Source organism: Etheostoma spectabile, chromosome 15, assembly GCF_008692095.1.
Source record: "Etheostoma spectabile isolate EspeVRDwgs_2016 chromosome 15, UIUC_Espe_1.0, whole genome shotgun sequence".
NCBI lineage: Eukaryota > Metazoa > Chordata > Actinopteri > Perciformes > Percidae > Etheostoma > Etheostoma spectabile.
This window is the reverse complement of record NC_045747.1, coordinates 25315198-25341679: the sequence shown is the minus strand read 5'-3', so window position 1 is coordinate 25341679 and position 26482 is coordinate 25315198. Positions and strand designations below refer to the sequence as shown.

Below are 26482 nucleotides of genomic sequence, written 5' to 3'. Positions count from 1 at the left end.
TTGCACTCAAACTACTCAGCCACTAACCAATAGCCTTTTTCGACCACAAAAAAAAAAACAGGAACTATCGAGACTGATGAACAAAACCCTCACGTCCCTTTTGCAAATTCTTGTTTGTATCTCAACCGCATCTGAAAAAACGTGAGGATTAGACCAACGACAGATTATCCAAACATCAATAGTGCAGAAAACTGTAGTTAAAACACAATCTGTTGTTGTCGGAGGATTTTTGCTCGACCAATCCCTGTTACCATTCAATTGTCAAGCGAATTTTAAGCAAAATTTGAAAATGAAGGCAGAAAAATCTCAAGTGTGCGCGAAATCTGGGGGTGTACAATTCAGAAAATGTCATGATGATTCAGAAAATGTCATGAATTCATCGGTTCACGTTTCCGTCAGACTTTTCTAATGCAATACTTAAAAACATTGAGAATGAAAATGCAAAAAAACTAAAAATTATCCATTACACTAAGAAGTTCCAATTGATTTGAAATCTACTTCTACATTCTGACTTCTTCTATATTTGAGATCACAAATCGCAAATCAACTCTCTCGCACCACGCAGTTCAAAGTACGTTTTACAGCTATGGTGGCCTTCATGCTTCAAAAAGCCGGTCTCTTGCTCTTTCAATATCCTTTTTCTTTTTCTCGGCAAAGACGAAGACTCTTGTTCCTGAAATTTGGATTTTTAATACGTGTGGTCCTCCATGTTTCCTTCTTCAAACTTGCCGGGGCCGGGAAGCCACGATACCCATTAGCAGCGTTAGCAGCACCTGTAAGTTTATCATGTGAGAGCGAAAACGTGAAAGGCGGCGCAGTATACATCCTGTATGTCCTTTACCTGCTAACGTAATTCAAGATCCAGCATGAATATGGAGCGTCTACACCAGTTCATGCAAATGCAAATGTAAAATTTCCAGCCAATAGAAATACTTGGAATTGAAGGCGGTGGTCAATATTCATGAAAAAGGACAAGTTTGTGAACGTGCAACACAGATTTTGAGAATGAACATCTAAACACGTTACACACTGGACCTTTAATTATCTATCAAAAGCTGATACCAGGCAACCTGGGGGGGGGGGGGGGGGGGGGGTAGTCCAGTGCATCAGCGCTTCCCTATTCATGACAATAGTGGGTTACTTTTTAGAGACCCGTCCACACCACTTGACTTTGGCCCTTAACTGCAGTCGGGCAGAATGGAGTGAGTAAGCAGGGTAGAATTTCAGGAACTCAGTCCGACTCCTCATGGGGTGCAAGGCTAACTGTGGAAATGCGGTAAGGCAATTTGACTTGTAGACACTGGGCAATATCCCAGCTTTGGCAGGTTTCTTATATGTAAGCAAATCCACTTATGTAATATGCAAATCTGATAAGACTCCTTCTGGTCACATAAACAGATACTAGAGTCACTGGTGGCAGAGTGATCATGGAACTACTAACTGCCAGGAAAGTCTTCCAATACCTTTAAAGAAACCTGCGTTTTCCAAGATTTATACCATTAGAAAGGAAAAAAAGAGTAACAAAATCTCCTTGTGCATCACAATTTTATACTAAGAGGAAAACAGAAAGGAACACTTCAAAAAACAGGGGAAAAATCTCGACCCCCTCTTTTTCCAAAAAGTTTTTTTTTTTTTTTTTTTTTTAATATAGGAGGCCTTCAAAAGACATGCTCCTTCTCGTAGAGTGAGAGGAAGAACAAACTAGTCAACAATGGAGGAGTGGAGAGGAAACCAGCAGGGAAATGTATTAAGAAACTCATAGTCCCTGTAAATGTGCATAAAATACCACAAACCAAACAAAGTTTTTGATTCCCAGAACTCCTGTCTCACACTCCGGGACATCTGTTGCACCAAATCACTGTGACCAGAAGCATACGAAAACAGTGGACTTAGAGGAAAGAAAAGACATGTCCCCCCCATAGCTTCTCATCATAAGTCGGCTAGAAGGCCATGACTAAGAGAAGCCACATATCATTATACATCACACTCAGCACCTGCCACTAAAAGTGATGAGAGATCTGGTGAAACACATCCAGAGGCTCAGGGGAAGCAGAGATCTGCGAGGTGGTGTGATTTATAAATGACGTGCTGCGGTTAGAGAATGAAGCAGCATCAAAGCCCAGTTGTTATCAGGCATTAATATCTGGGCAACCAGACAAGATGAATAAACTGTCAAGGAACCAACAATTAGTTTCAGATTCATTTTTGGGTGCCATGTGGCAGCTGGAACCAACTGAGTTTTCAAACCATCGACATGTAATGCTGCTATGTGAAGGAGGACTACAGACAAACACTGATTAGATAGACAGCCGGGTCATGATCGAGTATGATGCAACAATTAGGGGATTAATGAAAAAAATCATTCTTTAAGAAAAATATCTGGTACCAGCTACTTCAATGTCAATCTTTGGTGAATTCCTAAGTTGTGTATGATTATACACTGAATAGGTTCGGTTTCAGACTGACGGTTGAACAAAACTTGACGTTTCAAGGCGTCACCTTGGGCTCTAGAAAATACCAGTTTCAAATTTGTAATTCGTAATCAAGATAATGAAAATAATAACTTTCCCAACAGCCCTGTGTGAATGACCATGTGATACGTATCGTCGGACGTGTTCATATGGACGGAGATAAAACTCTTATGTGGATGCGACGGAGAGCGTTTTTGTCTCGAAACGCTACTTAAGAATGTCCTATGTAACCTAAGGTAAAGTGCTAAGCTTATCTTTCGTTGTAAACATCTGTCTAACTACATGGGGAAAGTTACCACACATTCACACATGAAAGGAAAAAGGCTGGCAACATTCTTAGTGCGAGAACATTTCATCCATCTCACGTCACCTTTTCCCTCCGTGATACAGTCCACTGTAATTGCATAATAGGGGAGTCCAACTCAACTATTTTTGGGCTCCAAATATTAGGAAACCATGCCACAATGGCAATTTTTAGTGGCATTCCTGTTACCCCTGCATAGTACATCACCCTCTCTTTCCACTCTGTGTCATACAACGTTTTGAACAGAGAACCATCCAGGCGAGGAGTCTTCCACAGTGCCTCCGCCGCTGCAGCTAAGTGAGAAGTCAAAACAGTGAGCAAATCAAAGCGCGGCGCAGCTTAGGCTTCTGCAAGCTTGCACTACTGTTGGCCGGGACCCGAGTGGTTTTCAGTGGCTGCTCGGCTCGCCTAGCTTCTTGGCTCCTTTGCCCTCGCTGATGTAATGGAGGGGAGTAGAGGAGAGGCCTGGACTGAGCTGCCCTGGAGAGGTTGGATAGTAGCAACCTGTTAAACACAAGTTGAGGACCACCACACTACTCCGTTAAATGCCAGAAATGCCGCTTTGTTTTTTCCCCCTTGAAATCCTGGGGAGTTTCAGTTTCTAAGAATGATTTCACAACTTCATCAGGGAGCGGTGTTACATCATTACCACTAACAGGCCAGTCAAATATTTTACATTAATACCGTGTACATTGCCAACGAATGTGTTGGACTGAGATGACCCTCAGCCTTTTAGGAATCAGGACAGTAATACTGTCGTAGTCAGAGATGACTGCGCTGCACAGACATCTATTACGACGGGAACAGGAACGCAACACATATTTTCATTATAATTATCTGCAGATTCTATCTTTTATTACACAAAACATTAAAGAAATGTTGAAAAAATGCCCATCACAACTGCAGACCCTGAAGTGACGTCTTCAAATGTCTGGTTAAGTTCCACTAAAAGTCCAAACTCCAAAGATAAGGAGAAAATTACCCCATTTTAACTGCAATCAGAGAATGTCTGGCATCTTTTGCGCTACATTTGCTTGAAAAACGGTGAACCAATTACCAAACCAGTTGCAGATTATTTTTCAATTCCTTCCTGGGAGACGCCGTGTTGGCAAAGACGGTTTGGAACAGAGACGCCCCATCTCTTACTACCGTATTTTCCGGACTATAAGTAGCTCCGGAGTATTAATCGCATCAGTCAAAAAATGTGTCTTGAAGAGGAAAAAAAACATAAGTCGCACTGTACACACAATACGGTACTTCCTCTACCATACCAACCTCTTTAGGAGACTAGCGGCAGGTCCTGCATTGATTCCAATGGGAGAAGTAAATGTGAACACAGATTATGACCAATTCTTTCGTCCCATGGTCACCAAACTAATCAAGCCACATATCTTCAGAACATTCTGTCACTAAATGGACTCATCAGGAGAAAAATAATTTTTTGAGACCTGTTTCAGTCTCGGGACCAAACTCTCACGGGATCTGGCAACACAGGTAAGCTAACATCAAAACTGAACACCCTAACAAAACTAATCTCCCTGATGCTAAATATGTATTTTTTTTAGGTGTGTAAATATCTAATGTTAGCAAAAGAAAATATTTTTTCCCCCCAAATGTAACTTTTCATCCATCCACACCACGTTCACTACACTTTTGAATGGAGCCACACCCCTTTAAGAGACAGGAAGTGTGGATGGTTTCATACCATTGGCACTCTTTAGTATAGAGGATCTTTGGTAATGGCCAACCTGATCGAGCCCCGATGTTTGACTGGGATAAAATGGTGCTCTTTTGATCAAAAGATGTGACCAAATGCAGCTGTGTGCAGGTGCGTACCATTAACAGCTTTTACTATGTGCTGCAAGTCAAGTTTAAATTAGATGACACGCGTCTACCGACATGCGTCATGGTGTCTGACCCAAATTTAGCTAAGCTTCGATGAAATCATCTCCCAGAGCTCGGGTTGTCGAATGAAGCCGTATTTGAGGACTTCTGCTGAGGTTATTTTTAACATGGGGAATCAGTTAATGTTATAAACCCTTTGGAATTTATACAAACATGTAAAACCCTTTCAAAAATACGGACCTTAAACACAAGCTTCCAGACTGAGTACAAACACGTTTTTAAGTGTGGAGAATGCTACATGTGACAATCACAAGCCTGAAATTTAGTTTCTCACTTGTAATTTATCCAAAACCCAAACAATTATTTCCTCCAGTCGTGGGAAAGCAAGCTGGAAGCAACATAAAACATACAAATTCATTTTCACTAGAACCCTCTTGTAGCCTTAAGCGCTGGAAAGTAAATCAGTACATCAAGTGCAGCGCCTTTAATAATAAGCTTTGAGAGTAAATATTGGGCTACATCCCTGAACATTCCCAACATGACTGTCTACAGCTTCTGTAGCATCCGTCTGAGAGCTGAATCATCAGCCACTTGGCACGCCCACTTTTGGATTTGAAGGTTAGTTTCAAATTGAGTATTGTGGAAATCAAACCGCGACAGACGGTTACACATCAGAGACAACAGATAGGGACTTTTAGGATTCTTTTAGGGAGCAAATGGAAATACATTTTGCTTCTCTGTGCATGTGCAGTCAGACTGTTTTTTTTTTCTTCTTTTACTACGCAGGAATCCTGTGGTGTATTTGTCCAACTTTGGCAGAGGTGCCATTTGAAATGTGATCCGGTGTGAATATAAACATCTCTCTTCTGATCCGGACTCCTCGGAGGACTGAAGGGGCTCAAACGTCAGGCCGAGGCACGGACAGACGCCTGCAGTCAGCTGTTGGCGTCTTGCAGCTTTTGCGGCAACCCCCCCTCTCCTCCTCTCCTCCTCCCCTCCCTCCAACAGTACACTGGATACTTGAGACCCCCCCCCCCCCCAATCTGCTTAAGGTTAGTCAGAGTTAATCGTATCAACCCGCGTCCATCCAGGTTTAAAGCAGAGCCAGCACGTTGTCGAATTACTCTCAGGTTACCCTGCTCCATCAGACAGCTGGGCAGAGCCGCTCCGGCCACCCTGCCTCCACCTCCGTTTCTGGGGAAAATCAAACAACTGTTGCATGTGGTGGTATTTATCACAGCTAATGAGACTTCTGCAAACTTGCTGAGTGCTCTCACCTGGGCCTACTGCTGAGAAACGGTAATAATCCCAGACATCCCTGCAAACAAACGAACGCGCTTAACGCCAAAGCGTCGATCACAGATCCAAAGTGGAATGTGACGGGGGAAACCGCTCCTCCATAACCTTCTGGAGCAGTGTTGCACGCTGGCGGCGCTGTACTTCACAAAAACAAAACACTGGTGTCATAACAGTCGCCCCTATTGTTTCCTATGTACAACCCCAACACCGGCTAGGCGCGAGTCAACACTCGTGGCCCGCCCCGCAGCCCTACCCTCGTGTCACTGTTCTATTTCCAGCATTTTGTCTTCCACTCACTCCTCGCTTGTCCATTCACGTCCCATATCAGTGATTATTGTCCTCACTTCTTGCAATGGCTGTGTCTTGTGTGTATGTGTTGTCGAACAACTGCTGAGGAGAGACGCGTTGTTCAACTCATGGATGTACAGTATGATGATGAACATCCCGAGCTGGGGGGGGGAATGCAACGCTACCAAGGCACGGCTGGGCGACGTGGGCCGCCGAAACATGTTAAAATATTTTGAGAGGAGCACGTCAAGCTACGATGTAGGGTCCATGTCTCCACGTACCTACAGTACATGTGTATCCATGGCGTAGATTTAACGCAGAAGCATGAATCACGCTTTTCACAATTACTCGGGAGGGGGGGGGGGGGCGATTTTTTATGTTTTTATTTACTAAAATTATAAATGTTTGAAAATATACATTAAAAGGAATCCATCATATTATTACCAAAAGGTAAAATTTGACTATTTGTGAAAAATAGAAACATTTAATGTACCCCCCCATTAATGGTTACCTAGTAGCCTATGGTGGCCCTCCACAGGATTCACTGTGCCTTCTGCATGTATGTTTAACATTAAAACACGATGGATAAATAACATGTGAATATCCATCCATCCACCCAGTTTAATATGCAACACAGTTTTATAAAATATATGTAGAGGGGCCCTGTTCCGTCTCTCTCTATTTCCGCTAAGGGGTCCTTGGCCTAAAAATCGTTTAAGACCCCTGGTCTGAACAATACACCAGCATCTGTTCCTAAAAACATGTTGGGTGACAAATAGGCAATGCCACTGCTGAATCTTTTTTTCATTTTAAACTTAGTCAGCTAGTTTAACAGCGTGGTCCAGGTTTCTTGAGCCTCAGAGGGCGGCCTCATGTGCAATCAGGTTGAGGTCTAGTCAACTTCATGCAAAATGCAGAGCGTCGAACGCACCGCAACCCCTCCAAACTATTTCCTGCTCTCCATAGGAGAGACAGCCTCTGTCGACGCCTCTGGTGCAAATGCCCCGTCAGTGTAGCAGCTTCAGTTGATCACAACAGACACGCTCGGCTGCGGCAGACGGAGAAAAACCGAGAAAGAAAGACTATGTCTGATTACGAGTATATTCCATTTCAGTATAGACCATAGTCTGCAGAAGACTAAGGGCATCTTAAGTCAAACAGGGTTCTGGCCTGACAATAGATATGCATGCAGCCGCCTCTTATTAAAAATAAAAATAATAATTATAATTCCACCCTCAGGTGAAGTTTCTAACTTCAAAGGGAGCGCTAGTTGGGGAAATAGGCAAGAAATAGGCTAGGGCAGTGCAGGGGACAGCACGGAGAACAGCCAGGCAAGAGTGATAGGAGAGGAGCCTGGGGCAAAGAATCGGTTTAGTTCTCACTGGAGCTCCCCCCCCCCCCCACACTCACTGCTAATCCCCCACCGCCAGGTTCACAGAGCCCGCCTTTGAAGGAGGTCTTTCCCAAACCACCCAGGAGGATTAGCATTCTCCGAGGCCAAAGAGACACTCTCACTCTGCACTCTTTCCCTCCGACAGTCCTACAGGAGCCCAGTGCAAGCTGGGAAACGTGGCTAGAGCTGCAAAGACTAAGCAATGAATCGATTAGATGTCAACTATGAAATGTATCGCCGACTATTTGGATAATCGTTTAAGCAATTTGAGGAAAAAACAAAATTACAGGTTCTTAACTGTGAATGAAGTTTATTCTCTCCTCTGTGACAGGAAACTGAATATCTTTGACGTTATGGAAAAAATTAGAAATTTGAGGCTGTCATCTTTGGCTTTTAGGAAGTAATTGACATCTAATCACCCTTTCCTGACATTTTATAGACCAAACAACTAATTGAGAAAATAAATCGACAGATTAATCCAGGGATTCCCAAAACTTTCAGCCCACGACCCCCAAAGTAACGGTGCAAGTGACTTGCGACCCCCCCCCACTATAAACGTATAAAAAAATTGCGCGCAACCACGCAAGCACTATAGGCGTATCCAAACACGAGCATATTGACAACATAAAATAACACAACAGTTTTATTTGGTGTTAAAATCATGGCTAACATGCTATTTCTAATCGTTTTTAATTTTTATTTTATTTCTGGAAATCAACTTGCGACCCCCCCCTCTCTGGCTCGCGACCCCCCTGTGGGTCCCGACCCCTACTTTGGGAATCACTGGATTAATCAATTATGAAAATGACCGCTAGTTTCAGTCCTAAATGAGCCAGAGGTTATTGATTGTGCACTGAGATGTAAAGTCATATGACTCACCCTGGCTGAATGGAACATACTGATTTAAATTCTTTAGAAACTGTAATTAACGCCCTTGTATGGTGTATGGGAAGAGCAGAGTCAAGAACTCATCAGGACCTACCCACGTTTTAACAAACAGGTCGATATTGATAGAAAACTCATCATTTGTGCTGCTGGTGTGAGGATATGTGAAAGGTATGGAGACGAGTTAGACCAATGTTTACCCTGTGTATCTATTTTTATTTTTTTTAAATGTAAGTGATAAAAAAAAAAACTTAACTGTAATTAACCATGGCTTCCAGTGTACGGACTTCATAGATCACAAAAATGGACACATTCACTTTCAGAGGGTGGAAAGGCACAGAATGGTACACTATGAGAGAAGTGCTGTGCATCTGGGAGTATTAAATAAGCCAGAGGAGGAGTTTGGGCTGATACGGCTTGAGAATAGTGCTGCTCGTCTGACGCAGTCAAATTCAAAAGTGGTTACAGTTATCAAAATAGTTAACTAGAGTTTAGGTCAGCAAGTGGCAGAAGATGGGACTTTTTAAGCCTTTATTCACTAACCCTTTATCAACACTTTTATCTATGTATTTGAACTATTATATATATATTTTTTTTTTATTTGAGCTACAATCATTCCATGTATCCCCGGGGTAGACCCAGCTCTGGTTGGGAACCACTGCTGTGGGACACTCAAGTACAAACAAGAGAGCGTGTTGAGTCATTTTCTCTGTTCCTTCAGGCTCCAACTGAAACAGGATGCGTGGCTACAGTAAAATATTATCTGTTGTGAATGTTACAAAGCAGCCGTTCTGAAGTGTTGATGCTCTGCTCAGCAGGAAGAGCCAATCTCCCCAAACCGCACACCCGCCGCCCACTAATCAAACCCACGGCCCGCTGTTATAATACAGCGACGGGACCGAGCTGCGAGGCACCCGGAGTGATACAAGCGACACACACAAGACGGTTTAAAATGTCCTGCTGACTAATAGCTATTCTGTACTTTATTATTACAGGGTGAAACCTCAAAAGGGGGTTGCTGGACTGTTCTGCTCCCCACCTGTCAGGGGTGACGTTTGGACAAGTGTTCTGGGTCTGGGGAGCACTTCCTCTCTGAGAAGGCCCCCCCCACCCCCCACCCCCCAGCCCCCAGCCCCCTTTGCTACATCTGGTGTCCTCGGGGCCGTTGCTGGCGGCGGTTGAGGGTAGAGCAACCGGAGAAAGCTTTGTCCTCGTTGAAGAGCAGCTGAACCAACAGGAAAAGACAACCCCGGCCGGTCAATTAATTGATGGAACACTTTAAAATGATGGGAGGCGCTCGGCAGGGGGAAGGAAAATGTTTACAAAATGATGTGTTATAATTGCTCGTTACGTTCCAATTTTGATCCCCCACCCCCCCCACACACACACACACACTTCTTTTTTTTCCTGGTATTTTTGCCGCCATTGTACTCGTTTTCTTTCACTTCTCGCTGAAAGCAGAATGTGGAAATGTTTGCTCAAAATGCCATGATGGGCCAGCAGAGCCAACAGTTCGCCACATGCAGCTAATCACAGTGTATTTACCGTGTATCCTGTCTGAACACCCAGATGAACCCAAATCACTTCCATACAGCCACTCAGTAAAAATCTTTTTTGTAAAAAATGGCTCTGACTGAGACCACATGAATGCACCGAGAGCCAGTGCAGACCACATTAAAACCGTCTTGATCATCAGGTCCTGTGCCTCCACAGCCCCATCTGTGCCCAGCTGTGGGGTTTTGGGGGGGAGGGGTGGGGTGTTTTTCAATTATCCAACATCCAAAGACCCCCATCTGTAAACTACAGTCGGACCAAGCTGCATTGACAAGGCGAGCTGTCGCAGTAGAAAGGAGAGACCTACGCATTTCACTCAAAGCCACACAGCGGGCCAGTATGAAGCCCAAAGGCCTTTGTCAAATCTTCAAAATAAGTCTTAGTTTTATTCTCAAGCAGCATCTGTGTCCATTCAACTGCCAGTCATCTTCCAAGGGAAAGGAAAAGGGGGACAATTTGCAGCTATTCAATCCAAAAAAAAAAAAAAAAAAGAATAGTGCTGGACCTTCTGTTTGGTGCGCAGCAGCATCACATTTGCAACAGCAGCTGATTAACTGAAAAGAAAAAGAAACACAGCCTACAGAGAGTGACATCGGACAGAAAAAGAATTAAGTGAGCACGGAGGAAGCTTAGTTAGTTAGTGAGGGTGGGAGTGAAATCTGCTTTGGACTTTGTCGGGAGGGGGGGGGACTTACAGTCGGAAAGAACAGGAGTGACTCAGAGAGGAAGAGGTGGGAATGCAAATGGAGAATTGTAGGGAATCCCACTGAGACAGCTCTCTTCGCTCGTCTGCCCCGCGCCAAAGAATTCAGATGAGCAAACCATATGCTTAACAAGTCGCGTGTAAACTCCTAGCTTAGACAGACGGGGCAATAAACGTCAAGAATCCGAAGCAGACCAACAAAATTCATCAAAAATCAGTTCGTTTATCCTCTCTGTTGCACGTCTTTCCGGGCAGATGTGTTCAAAAGAGCAGAGACAGAACGTGGATCGCTCTTACTGATTGTTATGTCTGATTCCACTTCCATGTAACAGGCAGCTTGTGACTCAGACCGACTTGGAGGGATGCGTTCCCTTTTTTTTTCTTCTGCAAAGTCTCAATCACATTGGAGGGAACTCTGTGACTTGGCATTTGACTGTGTGTCATCCCATTTATGGCTGCATGGAAAGTGGTGCAAATTAAACCAGGAGTTACGTCTGCACGACAGACATGTAAGAATGATCAGACAACGCAATGGGCCATGTTGTAATGATGAAATTTATGACCCAGTGGATCGTGCGCGTTATGCCATTAGCTGTGTTTGTATGTCACATAATTTGGGAGTGATCAGCTGTGGAGTATAATGGAAACCTGTCCCGTGTTGTCAGTGGGCAATTCTCACCCAAAGTGTTAGTTTTAGCAGCTTGCTTGCCATATTTTTTTCTCCCTCCGGTTTAATAGCTGGCAAACATCTGCAACATCTGGTTCAAATGGACAGGGGGGTTGTCAGCGAGGAGAGACGCCTACAGCACAAACAGCTACAGGCCTGTTCAAATGTAGCAACTCATCATTTACAACCTGCCTGGAGACAACTGCGTCTGCAGCTCGATGTGTCAAAAAAATCAACTCCGGCTACATGCAGCCATGATGCCGCAACGACACTCTCTAGGCCCAGTACTCCCCATGCAGAAGTCTAATCAGCCTGGTATACACAGCTGTGCAGTGAGAGACGAGGAAGGACATAATGACAGTGTCTCTGCTGAGAGTGAGCACTGTGGCTCTGCTGCCAGACGGCTGCCTTCCTTTAGAGTAGAGATTTAGCAAAGATGAATCGATTAGTTGTCAACGATTAAATTAATCGCCAACTATTTTGATAAATCAAATAATCTGTTCAAGTTCAATCGAAAAAAGGGGGCACCCGGGTTGCTCAGTTGGTAGAGCCCATTTATAGAGGTTGTACTCAGGCCCGGGTTCAACTCCAATCCCCCCCCCCCCCCCCCCCCCACCACACACACACACACACACTTTACCCTTTCCCTTCTTCAGCTGTCCTATCATTTAAGGCCTAAAATGCCCAAAACATAATCTTTTAATCCTTGTGTTGTCTTCCCGTCAATGAAAAAAAAAAAAACTCACTTTTTTCCCCCAACATTATCGCTTTCCACCCCACATTTTTGTCACTTTTTCAATGTTGTGGGTGTTTTTTTTTTAATTATGTTTTTGGTGTTTTTTCCCCCAAAGTTTTTTGATATTTTTAATGTTGACATTTTCAGTGCTTATTTCGATAGCCCATTTTTTGTGAGAAAAAAAATGTATTTAACAGAAAACGGGTCAATTAGACCCAAGGACAACATGAGCTACCCAGGCGCCCAACTTTTTTTTTCCCTTTCTTTTCTTTTTTAAAAATTCATATGCAGAGGCTAGCTGACAAAATGCGATCCTTCTCTTGTTCAACAGAACAGCTCTCTCCATCGCTCTCGCAGTGAGTGTTTGGTTGAGATGAGCGTGAGTGTGTGCGAGTGCGTTCAAGTGTGTGTGGACCAGGTTTAGCTACATTTGTGGGGACCAAAAACTGTGAATACAGTATACTTATGGGAACCTGACAGCTTTGTGGGGACAAAATGCTGGTCCCCATAACGTTAAAGGGCTTTTTGAGGAATAAGACTTGGTTTTAGGAGTAGGGTTAGAGTTAGGTTATGGTTAGGGTGGGGGGGTAAGGGTTAAGGTTAGGCATTTAGGTTTGATGGTTAAGGTTAGGGTAAGGGGCTAGGGAATGCATTATGTCAATGACTGGTCCCCACAAAGATAGCCAGACACGACTGTGTGTGTGTGTGTGTGTGTGTGTGTGTGTGTGTGGTGTGTGTGTGGTGTGTGTGTTGTGTGTGTGACGGCCGCAACTGTTTGTTCAAAACAACAATGGAGGACGTGATAGACGGACTGTTCATCCAAATCACCTGCCAGTCCTTTTTTTAAAAGCATCTGCCCTTTCTTACCATGTCAGGTTAGGATTGGTAGTGGTAATGAAAATAAATCCATCGTAAGACGTGAAGATAGAGAACCATGCAAACCGAGCAATGGTATTGTTTCTTTGAGGGCGATGATATTTAGTCTGGAGGCTGTACTGTCCGTCAGGTTCAAGGCCAGAGGAGGTTTCCGAGGTCCTGGTCTCGCTATCTGTCACAGTGGACTCACATTCCCGGCATTCCACCGCGATCCATCTCAAAACGGCAGGGACAAACTAAAAGACTTGAGATTTCTTAATCTTATCTTACTAGAGCTGCAAGGACTAATCGATTAGCTGTCAACTCTTTTTTTGAGTCCCTTTTTAAAGATAAAAGTAAAACTTCTTAAATATGAATATCTTCTAGTTTCTCCACTCCTCTGTGACAGTACACTGAATGTCTTTGAGTTTTGGACAAAACGAGACATTTGAGGACATCCTCCTGGGCTTTGGGAATCACTGATCCACATTTTTTACCATTTTATAGACAAAACAATTCATTGATTAATCAACACAAAACATCGAAAGATTAATCAACAATGAAAATAACCCCGTAAGTTGCAGCCCTATACTGTACGTACTCCTATATATTTGTCATTATATAACCTGATTATATATCATATTATCCTTTTGAGCTATCCGTGTGTATGTCTACGCTGTATTATTGCTGGGGCAGTATAACCATAAATTCACAAAATTTGTTAAGATTCTGGCGTTTTATTGCCCTTTCATATAGGGCTGCACAATTAATCGAATTTTAATCGCGATCACGATTTGGACTTCCCACTATCAAATTTGCGTGATCAAGCGATTATTTTTTATAAAGCGTCATTTCATTGAACGCTCCGGGTTTTTTGCAAAGCCAATCTCCCGCTCCATAAAGCCGTCTGCTCATGAGCCAGTCAGAGTAGTTCACTGCACCCCGTGCAGCTAAGTTTCTAGATGTAGACAGTCACAGAGGACAGAGTAGCGTGAGGAAAACTCAACAGATAGCAGTCGGTAATACGTCAGTCTCAAGGTTTACCAGTTTACCAGTAAACGCAACACTTTGTCCCATTTGTTGTTTTTCAGACAACAGCAGTGACCAGTGCTAGTTAGCGTCTGTTAGCTGTTAGCTAGTAGCGTCTGTTAGCTGTTAGCTCTTCTAGGACGCACCGGTGCTAATGTCCTCGCATCCGCTGCAATGCTGTTTGTATGGATATGGTTTAATTTTGCGTTACATGACCCATTTCGTCTGTAAAGCCGTGCCTGTGTTGGATCTTTCTACGCTCTCTCGTCCTACTCTCTCTCCTCTTACTCTCCGCGCCCCGCCACACAGCGGCCGCCGGTCCACACTTCTGATGTATGTCTACAGTTTTAATTTTTCATTAACACAGCTGTATATTGTTAAGTATGAGGGGGCAAACTTGTATTTGTACCAGTGTTTCCGCGGGTAACTGTTATCGCGGCCGCTACGGCGAAGAACACAGAAGAAGTTTTTGAATGCAGCTAACTTCAGTTGGTAGAGTCACAGCGTGGGAGACGGAGCTGCTGTACCGAAGCCTGGACCAGGACCAGAGATGTGACCCATGGCCAGAATATCATAGTTCATAAAAATGCAGTGAAGATACAGACGTTTAATACACACGACGTGTGTATCCGCCGTTCGACCCGTGCTGGACCTGTTCATAATGAGTCAGCCGTCTCTCTGTGAGTAGCGTCCATCACACTCCCTCTCGCAGTTATAAATAGCCTATGTGACAATAAAATTTGCTTTGGTTAAAATCAACAAATAATCGTGAGAATAATCGCGATCAAAATTTTGATCAAAATAATCGCGATTATCATTTTGGCCATAATCGTGCAGCCCTTCTTTCATACTATACTCGCTACGGTGTATATCCACACGTTATCGCGAGGTAACGTAAGTCAATGGAGGCCAAACAGCGTTAAAGCACACTAAAAAGCGAGTGTGCGTCTTGATAACACGCTAATAATAGCGTATGAGTTGCCGTGTCATTCATAAGCCATTTAATGAGATCAGTCTGGAGCGCTGGGCCCCATCGAACTCTGAATGACTTCTAAACAATTATGAAAATCTATGAAGAAACAAAGAAACTTGATGTCCTTGGCCACCTTGCACCTCCAGCTCTTCAATCCTTCTCATTAAGATCCCTCCTTGTTGTTTTCACTCGTTACCATCAGGAACAGCACCAGCTCAAATATTTCATTTGGCCCTTCCTGATAGGAATGACCGCCCTGGAATCTGATTCAGGTCAGACCCCGGACTCACATCAGGACGGGGGGCAGCTGTCAGCCTCGCCTGCCAGTCCAAACAGAGCGCTCTCGGGTAAACCGTTTTGCTGTTTGTGTTGAAACGGGACAAACCAAACAGCTGAGCGAGGGAGGAACTATGAACTTCTCATTGGCTGAGGATGAACTGCTTCAGGAAAGCGATGCAGTTAGGCTGCGTTCAGATCACACACAAAAAACAAAAAAAAACAATCCAGCGATTTTTTCGCAGGGTTGTACAGCTGTGTGAGTGTCAATGAAACGGCCCATTTGTGTGACCCCCCCCCCCCATGTAGCACAAGCAGAAATGCCGATAAACCAGAGCACGTTTTTCTCCGATCCAGGAATGCTGTGTGGCATGTAGGCTAACTGAAAAAATTAACTAAATTAACACTTATAAGTCAGGATCACTTCTAGACTGATTATCTGTCTACACTGATTCATAGTCATAAAATGCGTTGCACTGCCTTTTGCTGAACTTTATATAGAGGACCACATTATGTGTTTTCTACTTAAAACACATACCTGTTATGTAACTTACAATGATGGAGACTTATGCACTTGAGGGCTTGACCACCGACGTCCTGATAATCTCCTTAAACACTGACGGCTCAGCGTGGGGAACCTACAGAGCTTTATTCTTTCTTTTTGTTAGAGGTGAAGAGACGGAGCGGCTCGGCTTCGTTGTTCGGCAAACACTCAGCTGCTTCCCAAACACCCGGGGCCCGTTTCAGGAAGGAGTTTCAACGCAGTCTGAGACCAACCCTGAACTCGGAGTGGATTAACCCGAGACGGGACACTGCGGCTCCAGAAACAGCTGATTCCAGTTGGCTCAATCAACTCGGAGTAGGCTGACTCAGAGTTAAGGGAGTGCACCACCACAGTAAAAAGGCAGCATGAATAGAGCCATGATACTACGATTCACCATGGCAACAACCACAAACTACCTGGTCGGAGGAAATACTCACGTGCACATACGGCGAGTTTGAACATGTGTTTCGATAAAAAAGAAACACAGCGGCAGAGTGAATGAGTTAAGTTCCAATAGATAGATAGATAGATAGATAGATATTTATCCCAAAAAATGGGAAATTACAGTGTGTTCATATCATATTTAATTATACGTATAATATTCCTGGTGAAATGGATTGAACCAATAATCTGTAAAAAATCCTAAAACTACTAATCCCATTCTGAGGTTGCAGCAGAATTATTAATTTATAATCGTTTTATTTCAAAAGGGTTTACGCCATTCACCTGCAGTACTACATCTTTTTACTGGTTTGTGTCCAAGGACCACAACAAAAACATTTAACCGTCATGTCGTCCTCGGGTCAAATTTGACCCATTTTCAAAAAGTTTCTATATCACAAATTTGTGGTTTCTAACAACCAAATGGCCGAAAACAATAACATGGATGGTTCTATACGACGCTCTTCACAAGTCAAATAAATGATCCGTTCACTACTTTCATTGAATTTGGGTGTTTTATTCAATGTTATAGCATTTGAAAATAAATTCATATAACAAGAAGGTAACAAAAATGTCGGAAAAACCTTCAAAAAAGGTTAAAAAAACAACAACAAACACTTAAAAAAATGCAGAAAAGAAATCGACAAAAACATCAGGAAAAAAAGCGACAAAAGTGGCAAAACGTTGACCAAAACGTTAAAAATAATGTGTAAAATAATTTTTAAATTTTGAACCAGTAAAAACAAAAAGGTGCATGGTCAACGGAGGGGAGGAGGCCGAGAGAAGACACCTGCTCCGGGGTAGGGCTGCACCATGCGGGGATAATATCTATTTGGGATTATTTTGAATGATACTGCAATGGCGATATGATTCACGATATTGGAGGGAATGATCATTTTTATTTCATTAATCTCAAATCAGATTTTTTTTTCTGTAGGATACGATTAATAGGCTGGGACGTCCCCTGTAGACACATACTGACACATGTTTATGTTTGACACATATTCCGCTTTTAACAAATATTGCGCGCCCCTTGCGATTAGGGATATTCGACTAGTCCATATCACAGTTTTGATACGATTGCGATTAATTGTGATGCTCTGTGACCAGGTTAGGTTCACAGGCTCAGTAACCATAGTAACTGACTCTGAGGTCAAGTTACCTTAAGGTTACCTCTCTTTCTGAAACAAGCTGGAGTCCCGTCCCCCCCCCCAGGTTTGATTAACCTCCCTTTCTGACCCAGGAAACCCAGAGTTGCCCCTCATCTCAGATTTTTCACTGAACCTGCTTTCAAAAAGGGACCCCTGGGCAGTTATGGAGTTCATACCTCGATATCGATACCGCAACTATGTTGTAGTGTTGACTTTTGGTCCTTTCAGGAAATAGTTACACAATGAGATTTGATGAACAATCATCAGTAATGTGGATATAATGACTAAGTGGGTAAAGGCAAATAATAGAACAGCTACAACGGTCTGGTAAGATTAGAAAATGACATCACTTTAGTGTAATGCAGCCTTTAAAACCAGGAAAAGACACTTATGCCATATCACAATATACAAAATCTAACACGATAGCTAGTCTCATATCACGATATCGATATAATATCAATATTGCCCAACTCTAAATAAAAAGTTACAGTGCAGCGTAAGAAATTAACAATTACATAATTGAACGAAAGGCACGTCAAACAGAAAAAAGTAGGGCTGCCTTCTTATCTTAAGGTCTTATTCAACAAAGATTTCTTTAGTCCACTTTTCCAAGCTGCTTGCTTGAGGACCCATTTCCGAGAAACTTAGGAGCACATCCCCGGTAAATACAAGATTTAAACGCATGGTTCTCTGTGGAGAAACTCAGTTTTACAGATCTGTCGATTTAATCAACTAATCGATTAGTTGACTAAAAATGTATTTAGTCAAAGAAAACCATCCAGAAAAGTCTTCAGCTTTGATTTAAAAGAACTGAGAGGCCCAATCCCAAAGTGAGCCCTGAGGACTATGGACTAAAGACTCACAGACTTCATTGATCTCAGGGGCTGAGTGAGTGAGTGATAGAGAGTGTGTGTGTGTGTGTGGCCACATGGGCTCAGATAAATGGGATTGGGACAGCACTTCACAAGATCACGTTACCTAGGCGATGTTAATTAACAAAGATGTTGCCGACACTCGCCAGTTTGGGTATTTTCATTTTAAGTTTGTTGCTTTCCACACGGCCAAGAACACTCTTGTTTTACAAGCTGGACAACAGGCCCGGTCCGGTCCGGTCCGTGGTCGTGTTGTTGTTTACCTTTCTAATTTCCCTATGGTCTCCGTGGTAAACGTCACAACGCTATGAACTGTGGGTAATTCCCTTGGTTGAAGTCTGCATCGATGCAGACTCACAGAAAGGGCTCGGTGAGTGTGTACTCACACCCTCACGCCCTTTGAAATTCAACATTGGGACAACCCTAGGCCCAACAAATTTCGTGAGAACGTGCACTAAAGTCCGTGATTCTGTGAGTCCGGACTTTGGGCCAGGGAACTGCAGTTTTCTGGGAGTTTGTTTCAATAATGTGGGGGATAGAAACATAACACTGCTTCTCCATGTTTAGAAAACCTGTCCCTAGACGACCTGAGCGGTCTGGATGCTTCATAATGGAACAGCAGATCAGAAATAAACCATTCAGTGCTTTGTCAACCAACAGTAGTATTTCTAAAATCATTTCTTTGACAGACAAGAAGCCAGTGTAAAGACCTCAGAACTGGGGTGAAGTGATCCACTTTCTTGGTCTCAGTGCGGACTCGAGCAGCAGGGCTCTGAATCAGCTGCAGCTGTGTAATTGATTTTCAGGGAGACTTGTAAGTAGTAGTAGGCCGTTATGGGACACTGCTCACTGTTCAGTGGCAGTTGCAGTCTCTAGTGACCTGTGGAGCTGCCTGTCATCTCTATTCCAGGCTTGTCCTGGCATAGAGACTTGACTATAGCTGTCTGGGTAGCCAACTTTATGTGAGCCTGTCTGTCAGCAGAACATAGAATAGCAACAGCCAGCACAGCACTCTTACATTCCAGATACATATATCTATAGGTTAATCAAGCAATAGCCCTCTTAATGGCATCAGCACAATGTATAGCTACGATATTTTGCTAATTTTATTTTCCTAGGATAGCGAAAACCTGAGGCAAGCATGACCCGCCTTACTCTCCCTGTGATTGGCTAGTACTCGTTGCCTGCTCTGGTTGGATTGGTTAGGTTTAGGCAAGGAAAGTAGGATAGGTTGGGGATAGGGTAAGAATGTCAGGGTGAGCCAATCAGAGGCAAATAAGGCAGGTTAGGGCGGGACATGCCTTCGCTATCCTAGAAAACAAATACTATTCGCCTCCGGGAGCCGTGTTATGGCTGGTGGTGGTAACTGGCGACAATCACAGGGTTAAGACTATTTCCAAGAACAATAATATGCAAATTGAGTCATATCTGCATGTTCAGCCGGACAGTTCTCCAATATACGCTAACACTGTAAAAACAACTAAAATTTAAAATGCGTTGTAGCTGTTGACAAAATCGTGGAAATCACAGAAGAACCGGCGATAAGCCAACTCCATGGCACATAGGAACTGTTCCCATCCAGCAAATACACAGATCCTTCCTAGCTAGTGTGTGGGGGAACATACTTGGGGATTTAAAAGCATTGCTAGCTACCTGTTAATCGCAGCTTCACAGGGCCATTCCGCCGGACTCCTTGGTTAGACATGTCCTCTTGGCTCCAGCCTTCACTGCACGTAATAAAAAAAACGCCTCGTTAACTGTTAACTAAAAAAAAAATAACAAGGTTTATCAGCCTCTCCGCCAGTTTTTAGACAATAATGGAGTCAAGGCATTGTGGCCCGGATGTGAAGTTAACTGCCATCGCGACCGTTCACAAATGCGAAAAGAAAAAAAAAAAAAATTAAAAAAAAAAAAACTGAAAATTGCAAATGACTCTTCTCTTCGGTGAGACGTACAAACGAGTTTACTGTAACGCGGTGGTTGTCTTCACATCTTCGGCAGCAGCCTGTGCCCGGACCGTGAGTCCTCCTCCCCGCTCGCCGAGAGTTGAACTGTTGAGCCCTCCGCTGTGGATCCCACTTCAGGAGGCTGCTGGTAGGAGCTGACCGGTGACGACAGCACATTTTGGGGGTGGGGTGGTGGGGTGGTGGGGGGAAACATTTCACTTCAATTCAGAAGGGCTTTTATTGGCATGGGAAACAAGACGTTTACATCACCAAAGCAAGCGTGTAATAAAAACAAAAATGGACATAGAATAAGTCATGATCTAACGTTACTAGCTCCAACATTTAAACATTGTAATAAAATATTTAAGTAAAAATGGGTTTCTGGTGCTTTCTCGCCTCACAGATTTCCCTGGATTGTGGTGGCACCTGGACCATGGCTGTGGCTGCTGCCATAGTCCTGCTTGATGCCCTCGTCAGTTTTATTTACGGTTACTATAATACCCGCTGTTCATCATGTAATATTTCTGTATTATAAAAAGGTATTACTCCCCCCCCCAAAAAAAAAAATTTGAAGAAAATATCTTGTTAAAACTGAGTTGAGATTAGAAGAAAGAAAAAAAAAAACTGCCTTAACAAAAAGCATGGGGATGAGAGACAATCCAGGAATTAATTTGAGGAATACATCATAACTATAAGGCAATAATCGTATATTTGACAATAGCATAGTAAACTGTGTAATTAGGCCATTCATGTTACAAAGAATCTACCCTGCAACCCGACCGATGTTACAGTGAATCTACCAGAAATATGTAGAGTTATTGGCAGATGTAATGCATTGCTGAATCCAGTTGAGCCTGACGTTATCAGAAAAATGCTTATTTGCTACAACCAGCAGCGTTAGCTTAGCATGAGAACAGGGTGAAACAGCTAACCTGGCTCTGTCTAAAAGGTGACAGAGTCACTTCCATATACACCTGCTAGGCTCTCTCATTAACAGGTTATATTTGTACAAAAGTCTAAATCTGAACGTGTAGTTGAGGTTTTATTACCGACCATTTCTTGGCTAGAAGCTGTATTTAAGTGCATTTCTCCCAAAAACATTTTTTGCAGGATGACAATGTAGTGCTACCGTTGGTATAAACCACAGATGTACTCACTGAGAGCTGAGAAGGGAAACCGGACCAAATGCAAGATGGCACCTGCTGGTTTACATTTAACGCGTTATATGGCAGCTAGAAATTGGGCTAATCCGGATCAATGAGACAGACTTAACACAAAGTAAACACCCTGGATGGGGAAAACATGATTTGAGAACTTTATTTACAGTCACATTGTAATAAAACCGTATGTACAATACATACAAAAACAATTACATGAAGAAAAGGACAAACAGTAGCAAAGAGGGTACAGTACAGGTGAGCGTAGGTATTAGAAAGTTATCTAGAACTGGAAAGTGCTTTGGTTTTCACCGATTTGGAACGCATATCCGTCATTAGTAGCTTCTGGGACAACACATTGCACCTCCTCCTCCTTTAAAAATAAAAATAAAAGTCAGTAAGACCACTCATGGACATTAAAAGTATTATTTACTTTTTATAGTCAGTTCAAACATTTCAAAAAGACACTTACCTCCCCAGAGAAGTATTTCTCAATCAGGTTGAGGGATGCTTTGTAGATCATCTCATTCTCATGAGACTGGAGAGCCTCGATCTTGTCCAGTCCGCCGCATTCTTCGATCATGAGACTCAGCTTGTCCGACTCCCCAATTTTGTCCCCGGCCTGGTAGGAAAAGGCACACCAGCAGAAGTGTTTCACACCCATCCAATCATATATAAAAAGCAGACTTATCAGATCAGGCAAACCTGATAACACACAGCTCCATTTTTCCATGAAAATGCACTCACCATGAAGATATTGGTAATGGCGTCCAAGATGACGAGGACAATTTTGCTGTCCTTTGAGGAGAGCAGATCCAGAAGAGGCTCAAGCACATTGGCTTGAACGAGGTAAACCACCTGCTGAACATTGCCCCCACTGGTGAAGTTCGTAACAGCCCACACAATCTCCTTCTGGGTCTTGTAGTCACCCTGCAGAGAAAATACATGATCAGCCACCTAGTCCTGAACATTTAAGAGAAATGAGTAATGTGGGAATCTGGGTTTGAGATCAGTGTCCAGGTCAAATTAACCTCCGCACGACTGAAATAAAGCCAATCAGGGCTGCAAATAAACAATTCAATTTCAATTAAACGATAATTGTTTAGCCAATAAAATATCAGAACCTATACTTTATTAATCCTGTAAGGGGATATTCCAATTTACACTTTGTTAAAAACACACTCTAATGGAGAGATGTCAGAGTGAGGGGGCTGCCCATGGAAAGGTTGGGTAAAACAGTCTGTCCCAAAGTTAGAGGGGATGTCTTTAAAATGTCTTGTTTTGTCCAGAACCCAAAACAATATTTAAGTTAAATGATAAACTACAAAATAGGAAAGCTTCAGACTTTTGCATGAATAGTGTATTTAAAATAGCTGGCAATTATTTTTGTAGTAAATAATCGCAGCCCCAAGTCCAACCAATTTCAAAATTAAAAATAAAATACTTGCCTCCACAAGCGTATTGACCATGTATGGAACGAGGCCTGCGTTGATGACCTCCTGGATTTGGGTGTCCTTCCCTGCCGTGATGTTGGACAGAGTCCAGGCGGCCTCCTTTTGGATGTTGTTTCTTTTGTGGCGTAGCAGCTTCGGGAACATGGGCAGGGCGGCGGCATCCAGCACCGCCTGAGTCTGCTCATCTGTACCGGTCACGATGTTGCCGATGGCACGCAGCGCCGGCGTCTGAGGGACGGAAGGGTGGAAATAAGAGGTCGTGCTACAAGAACCAACCATCACGCTCCTGATGTACACTAACAGAAAGAATAATACAAAAAGATGGTATACGTACAATGACGGGGAGCACCTCACTTCCAAGCAGCTCCACCAGGCGAGGAACTAAGCCGGCCTGGACTATGACCTCGATGCGGTCATTAGAGCCGTCCGTCAGGTATGAAACCGCCCAACATGCGTCAGCCAACACCTCCTGGTCATCTGTGTGTAGTAGACGAACCAGAGTGGGTAGGATCTGTTGGATCGCACTCATCGGGGGGGAGGGGTTCTTGTTGCGGCAAAGGTTAGACAGCGTCCATGTGACATTTCTCAGGTACGGGGCCTGCAAAGAAATAAAGTATAAGAGAAGGACAGGCATTAGTTTGATGTGAAGCAGCAGTTGGTTGAGTCACAGCACCCCCTAGTGGGCAGTGAGGCGAATACATTTGACCATTTCAAGCGCTTTACTTTCTGACGTTACATGATTAAAAAGCAGAAAAAAAAAAGAAAAAAAAATACCGGTGATATGTTACATGATTAAAAAGAATACTCACAGGTAATACAGACAGGTCAGGAGCTGCCAGGAGAGCGAGCAGAGGGGCCACAGCTCCATGCTTGATGACCTTGTCTCTAAGATGTGATCCATCACCTAAATAGCAAAAAAAGGATTATATTAATTAAAAAAAAAATTACTTATGCTAATCACCAAACAGTCACCACAAACTACAACTAAATCAATAAATTCTGCCAGTTACCAGCAATGTTTCCCAGGGCCCAGACTGCTTGCTCGCTGATGTGCTGGTGGGGGGACGGGACCAGGCTGATGAAGGCAGGAATGCCCCCGCCCTCAACAACTGCCGCCGTCTGATCGGACGTCCCAGAGGCAATGTTGGTCAGAGCCCAGGAAGCCTCGAACTGGATCGGAGGGCAGTCCGCCCGGCCCAGGAAGGTGACAAACTTGGGGATCAGGCCAGCGCTGATCATCTGGTTAATGGGAGGATTCTTGTCCCGAGACAGAAGTTTACTGCGTTCAGGAAGAGCACAGCAAACGTGAGTCACCATGGCAGCCAGTAGTTGTCTTTATAAATAAAAAGTGCAGTAAAGCTCAATTTACTGCAATATTTGATAAATTGTTATTACCGTGCAGCCTGCGTAGCCTGGAACTGAGAGTCAGCATCCCCGCTGTTCAGTCCTGTGACAATCTCTTCAACTGTCCACTGTCTGAAGGCCTGCCAATGGTCACAAGATGGAGCAATTATATAAAATATGGGTGATATACGAATGGGTTTACATTACATGCATAATCTCTGGTACTTTATGAATGTTTGTTACCACTAGAAAGTAATGAGTTGGTTTTACTGTAGTAAATCGAAGGTGAGGTTTATGGTTCCTCTTTCGTTTTAGGGCTGCAACTAAGGATTATTCCCCCCCGTAGATTATTTTCTTGATTAGTTGTTTGGTAAAATGTCAGTAAACCGGGGAAAGTGTTTATTGGTGTTTCCTAAAGCCCAAGATGATGTCCTCAAATTATATTTAATTTACAGTCAAAATGAGTGAAGAAACTACAAAATAAATCATTTTTGCACCATTCAACATGCTACAATCTACCTTTACTGTAAAAGGCACACTATTGATATCTTCTTCCTTAGTATTTTTGTACTTCGTATGTGTGTGGATGTCAGACGTCTGTGTGCCCATGTGCATAAGCCATTGACACCTTAATTTCCTTCTGGATAAATAAAGTATCTCTAAGAAGCTGGAATCAAGAAGTTATACTTTCTTAAATAAATCTTTGCTGCTCCCTTTTGTCTAATAAATATGTGGTAGGATATCAATGTGGGAACACATATTTCTAACTCAGTGACACCAACAGTCAAAGACCACAATAGAGCTTTCTCTTTGGCTGTTGTATTAAGAGTCTGAGGTTGTAGCCGTGGACTGTATATTAATATTATCACACTATGGTTGTCGTTAGTTGTTGAGGAAGTTATTTGGAACTGGGGTTTGGTTCACTCCCTGGATGCAAGTATCACTTCAACACTGGACTCAACACTGAAACTTTAATAATAATTTATGGTCTTTTTTGTCTATTTGACGAATGTTCTTATTGTTATTTTGTTGTCTTTACACTGTCTGTTTTGTCCATTTATTTTTTTCTTGGTAAAACTGCAGCTGGAACTTTCAATTTCCTCGCGGGAGTCATCCCAAAATGATTATTAAAGAGAAGTCTAATACCATTGCATTCTTCCAAAAACAGATTAAAGAGAGTGAACATTGTTTTATTTTTAAAAAAAGGCCTACCTGACAGTTTTGGGTTCTTTCCTGAAGAGGAGAAGTCGCATCGTCGGGAAATGCAGCCACATTTCTTCTTTTGAACATCTGGTCATCTTTCTTCGCCTTGCGGAGCTCGACGTTCACCTCCACCCTCCTGCGTCGAAGTTCCTGCGTTCATTTGACATTAAGACGGACTTTTATTTTTCAAAACAAAAACTCGTTACATGAGACCAAACTCATAGCTACTCGTTCGAGTAAACTCACATTGGCATCTTTGCCTTTGTTCTTGAACTTGTTCAGACGTTCGACGTTCTCGGACATTTTCAAGTGACAAGGAGGCGTAGCAGCAGTTTAAAATGAAGTCCGGCGGTGTTAACCCTGCACAAAATGTCAAAAGTTATTTTGAGGGGGGCCTCGTGAGGCGAATGACCAACATGGCTAGCTAGCTAGCTTAGCACACCGTCGGTTTGACAGTTGAAATAAAATAGGCCTACTGACAGGTGGCTAAAATTAGCAAATAGCTAGCAAAACACATAAAAACATGCAAAAATGTATCTTTTGTGAATACAAAAAAAACGATAGTCTTTTAAATAAACTACATTTGCTGTTGATACGAGCTTACCTGATCGTCGCGCAAAGGTTATGGTGCCCAGAAAGTGCCGCACAGACCTTTAAATTCCTGCAACAAAGCCTCCTGATTGGGCCGTTCGAGCGAAAGCATCCAACCGCCTCCGCTCATTGGAACGTTTCAAAAAATCACAGAGCTCACGGGAAATGGCGTCACTACGTAGTAGCATCGCGATATCTCCGTGCGATTTAAATTGTATGGTTAAATCCGACTCTGGGTCGGTTTTCTCCCGCCTTTATGTTTTTTACAGTGGACGTTAGCGAGGGACGAACTGTTCCCGGATCGGCGCATTTTTTTGTCTCATGATACTCCTACAGGGAAACGATTTAAACGGTCCAAAAAAAACCAACTAACTAATGTAACTAAGTACATGTAACTAAGTAAATTATTCTATTATAGCTATTCTGGTAAATCAGACATCTTCATTTACACTGGCTACTTTGAAAATATCAGTTTTTTGCCAAATACATGTATCTTTCTGA

At 43.1% G+C, this 26482-nt stretch overlaps 2 protein-coding genes across 3 annotated transcripts in view; both read right to left on the bottom strand.

Annotated features, from left to right (window-relative positions):
- The window catches only part of LOC116702370 (E3 ubiquitin-protein ligase SMURF2), a 64110-nt gene extending 43775 nt beyond the window's left edge, over positions 1-20335 (bottom strand). For both annotated transcript variants that reach the window (XM_032536548.1, XM_032536549.1), the window contains exon 1: positions 19940-20335. In XM_032536548.1, the coding sequence (XP_032392439.1) occupies positions 19940-19991 (52 nt within the window). In that variant the 5' untranslated portion in view covers positions 19992-20335. The remainder of the gene's footprint in view (positions 1-19939) is intronic.
- Positions 20336-21524: 1189 nt separating this feature from the next.
- On the bottom strand, positions 21525-26130 carry kpna2 (karyopherin alpha 2 (RAG cohort 1, importin alpha 1)). Its single transcript, XM_032536562.1, has 11 exons — positions 25995-26130; positions 25637-25750; positions 25400-25540; positions 24239-24327; positions 23854-24122; positions 23653-23747; positions 23178-23441; positions 22838-23071; positions 22137-22319; positions 21862-22011; positions 21525-21762 (listed from the first exon to the last, which is right to left on the bottom strand). The coding sequence occupies exons 2-11, from the start codon at positions 25691-25693 to the stop codon at positions 21673-21675; spliced, it is 1572 nt and encodes a 523-aa protein (XP_032392453.1). The 5' UTR covers positions 25694-25750; positions 25995-26130; the 3' UTR covers positions 21525-21672.
- Positions 26131-26482: the final 352 nt, after the last annotated feature.

What these genes read in the sequence shown, in the direction of transcription:
- kpna2 (XM_032536562.1), bottom strand. Translation starts at nt 25,693, where the DNA reads ATGTCCGAGAACGTCGAACGTCTGAACAAGTTCAAGAACAAAGGCAAA. An exon ending in GGCCCTGGGAAACATTGCTG is followed by an intron (nt 23,748 to 23,853) that starts GTAACTGGCAGA and finishes TTTGCTATTTAG; the next exon opens with GTGATGGATCACATCTTAGA. An exon ending in GTGAGGTGCTCCCCGTCATT is followed by an intron (nt 23,072 to 23,177) that starts GTACGTATACCA and finishes TCCGTCCCTCAG; the next exon opens with ACGCCGGCGCTGCGTGCCAT.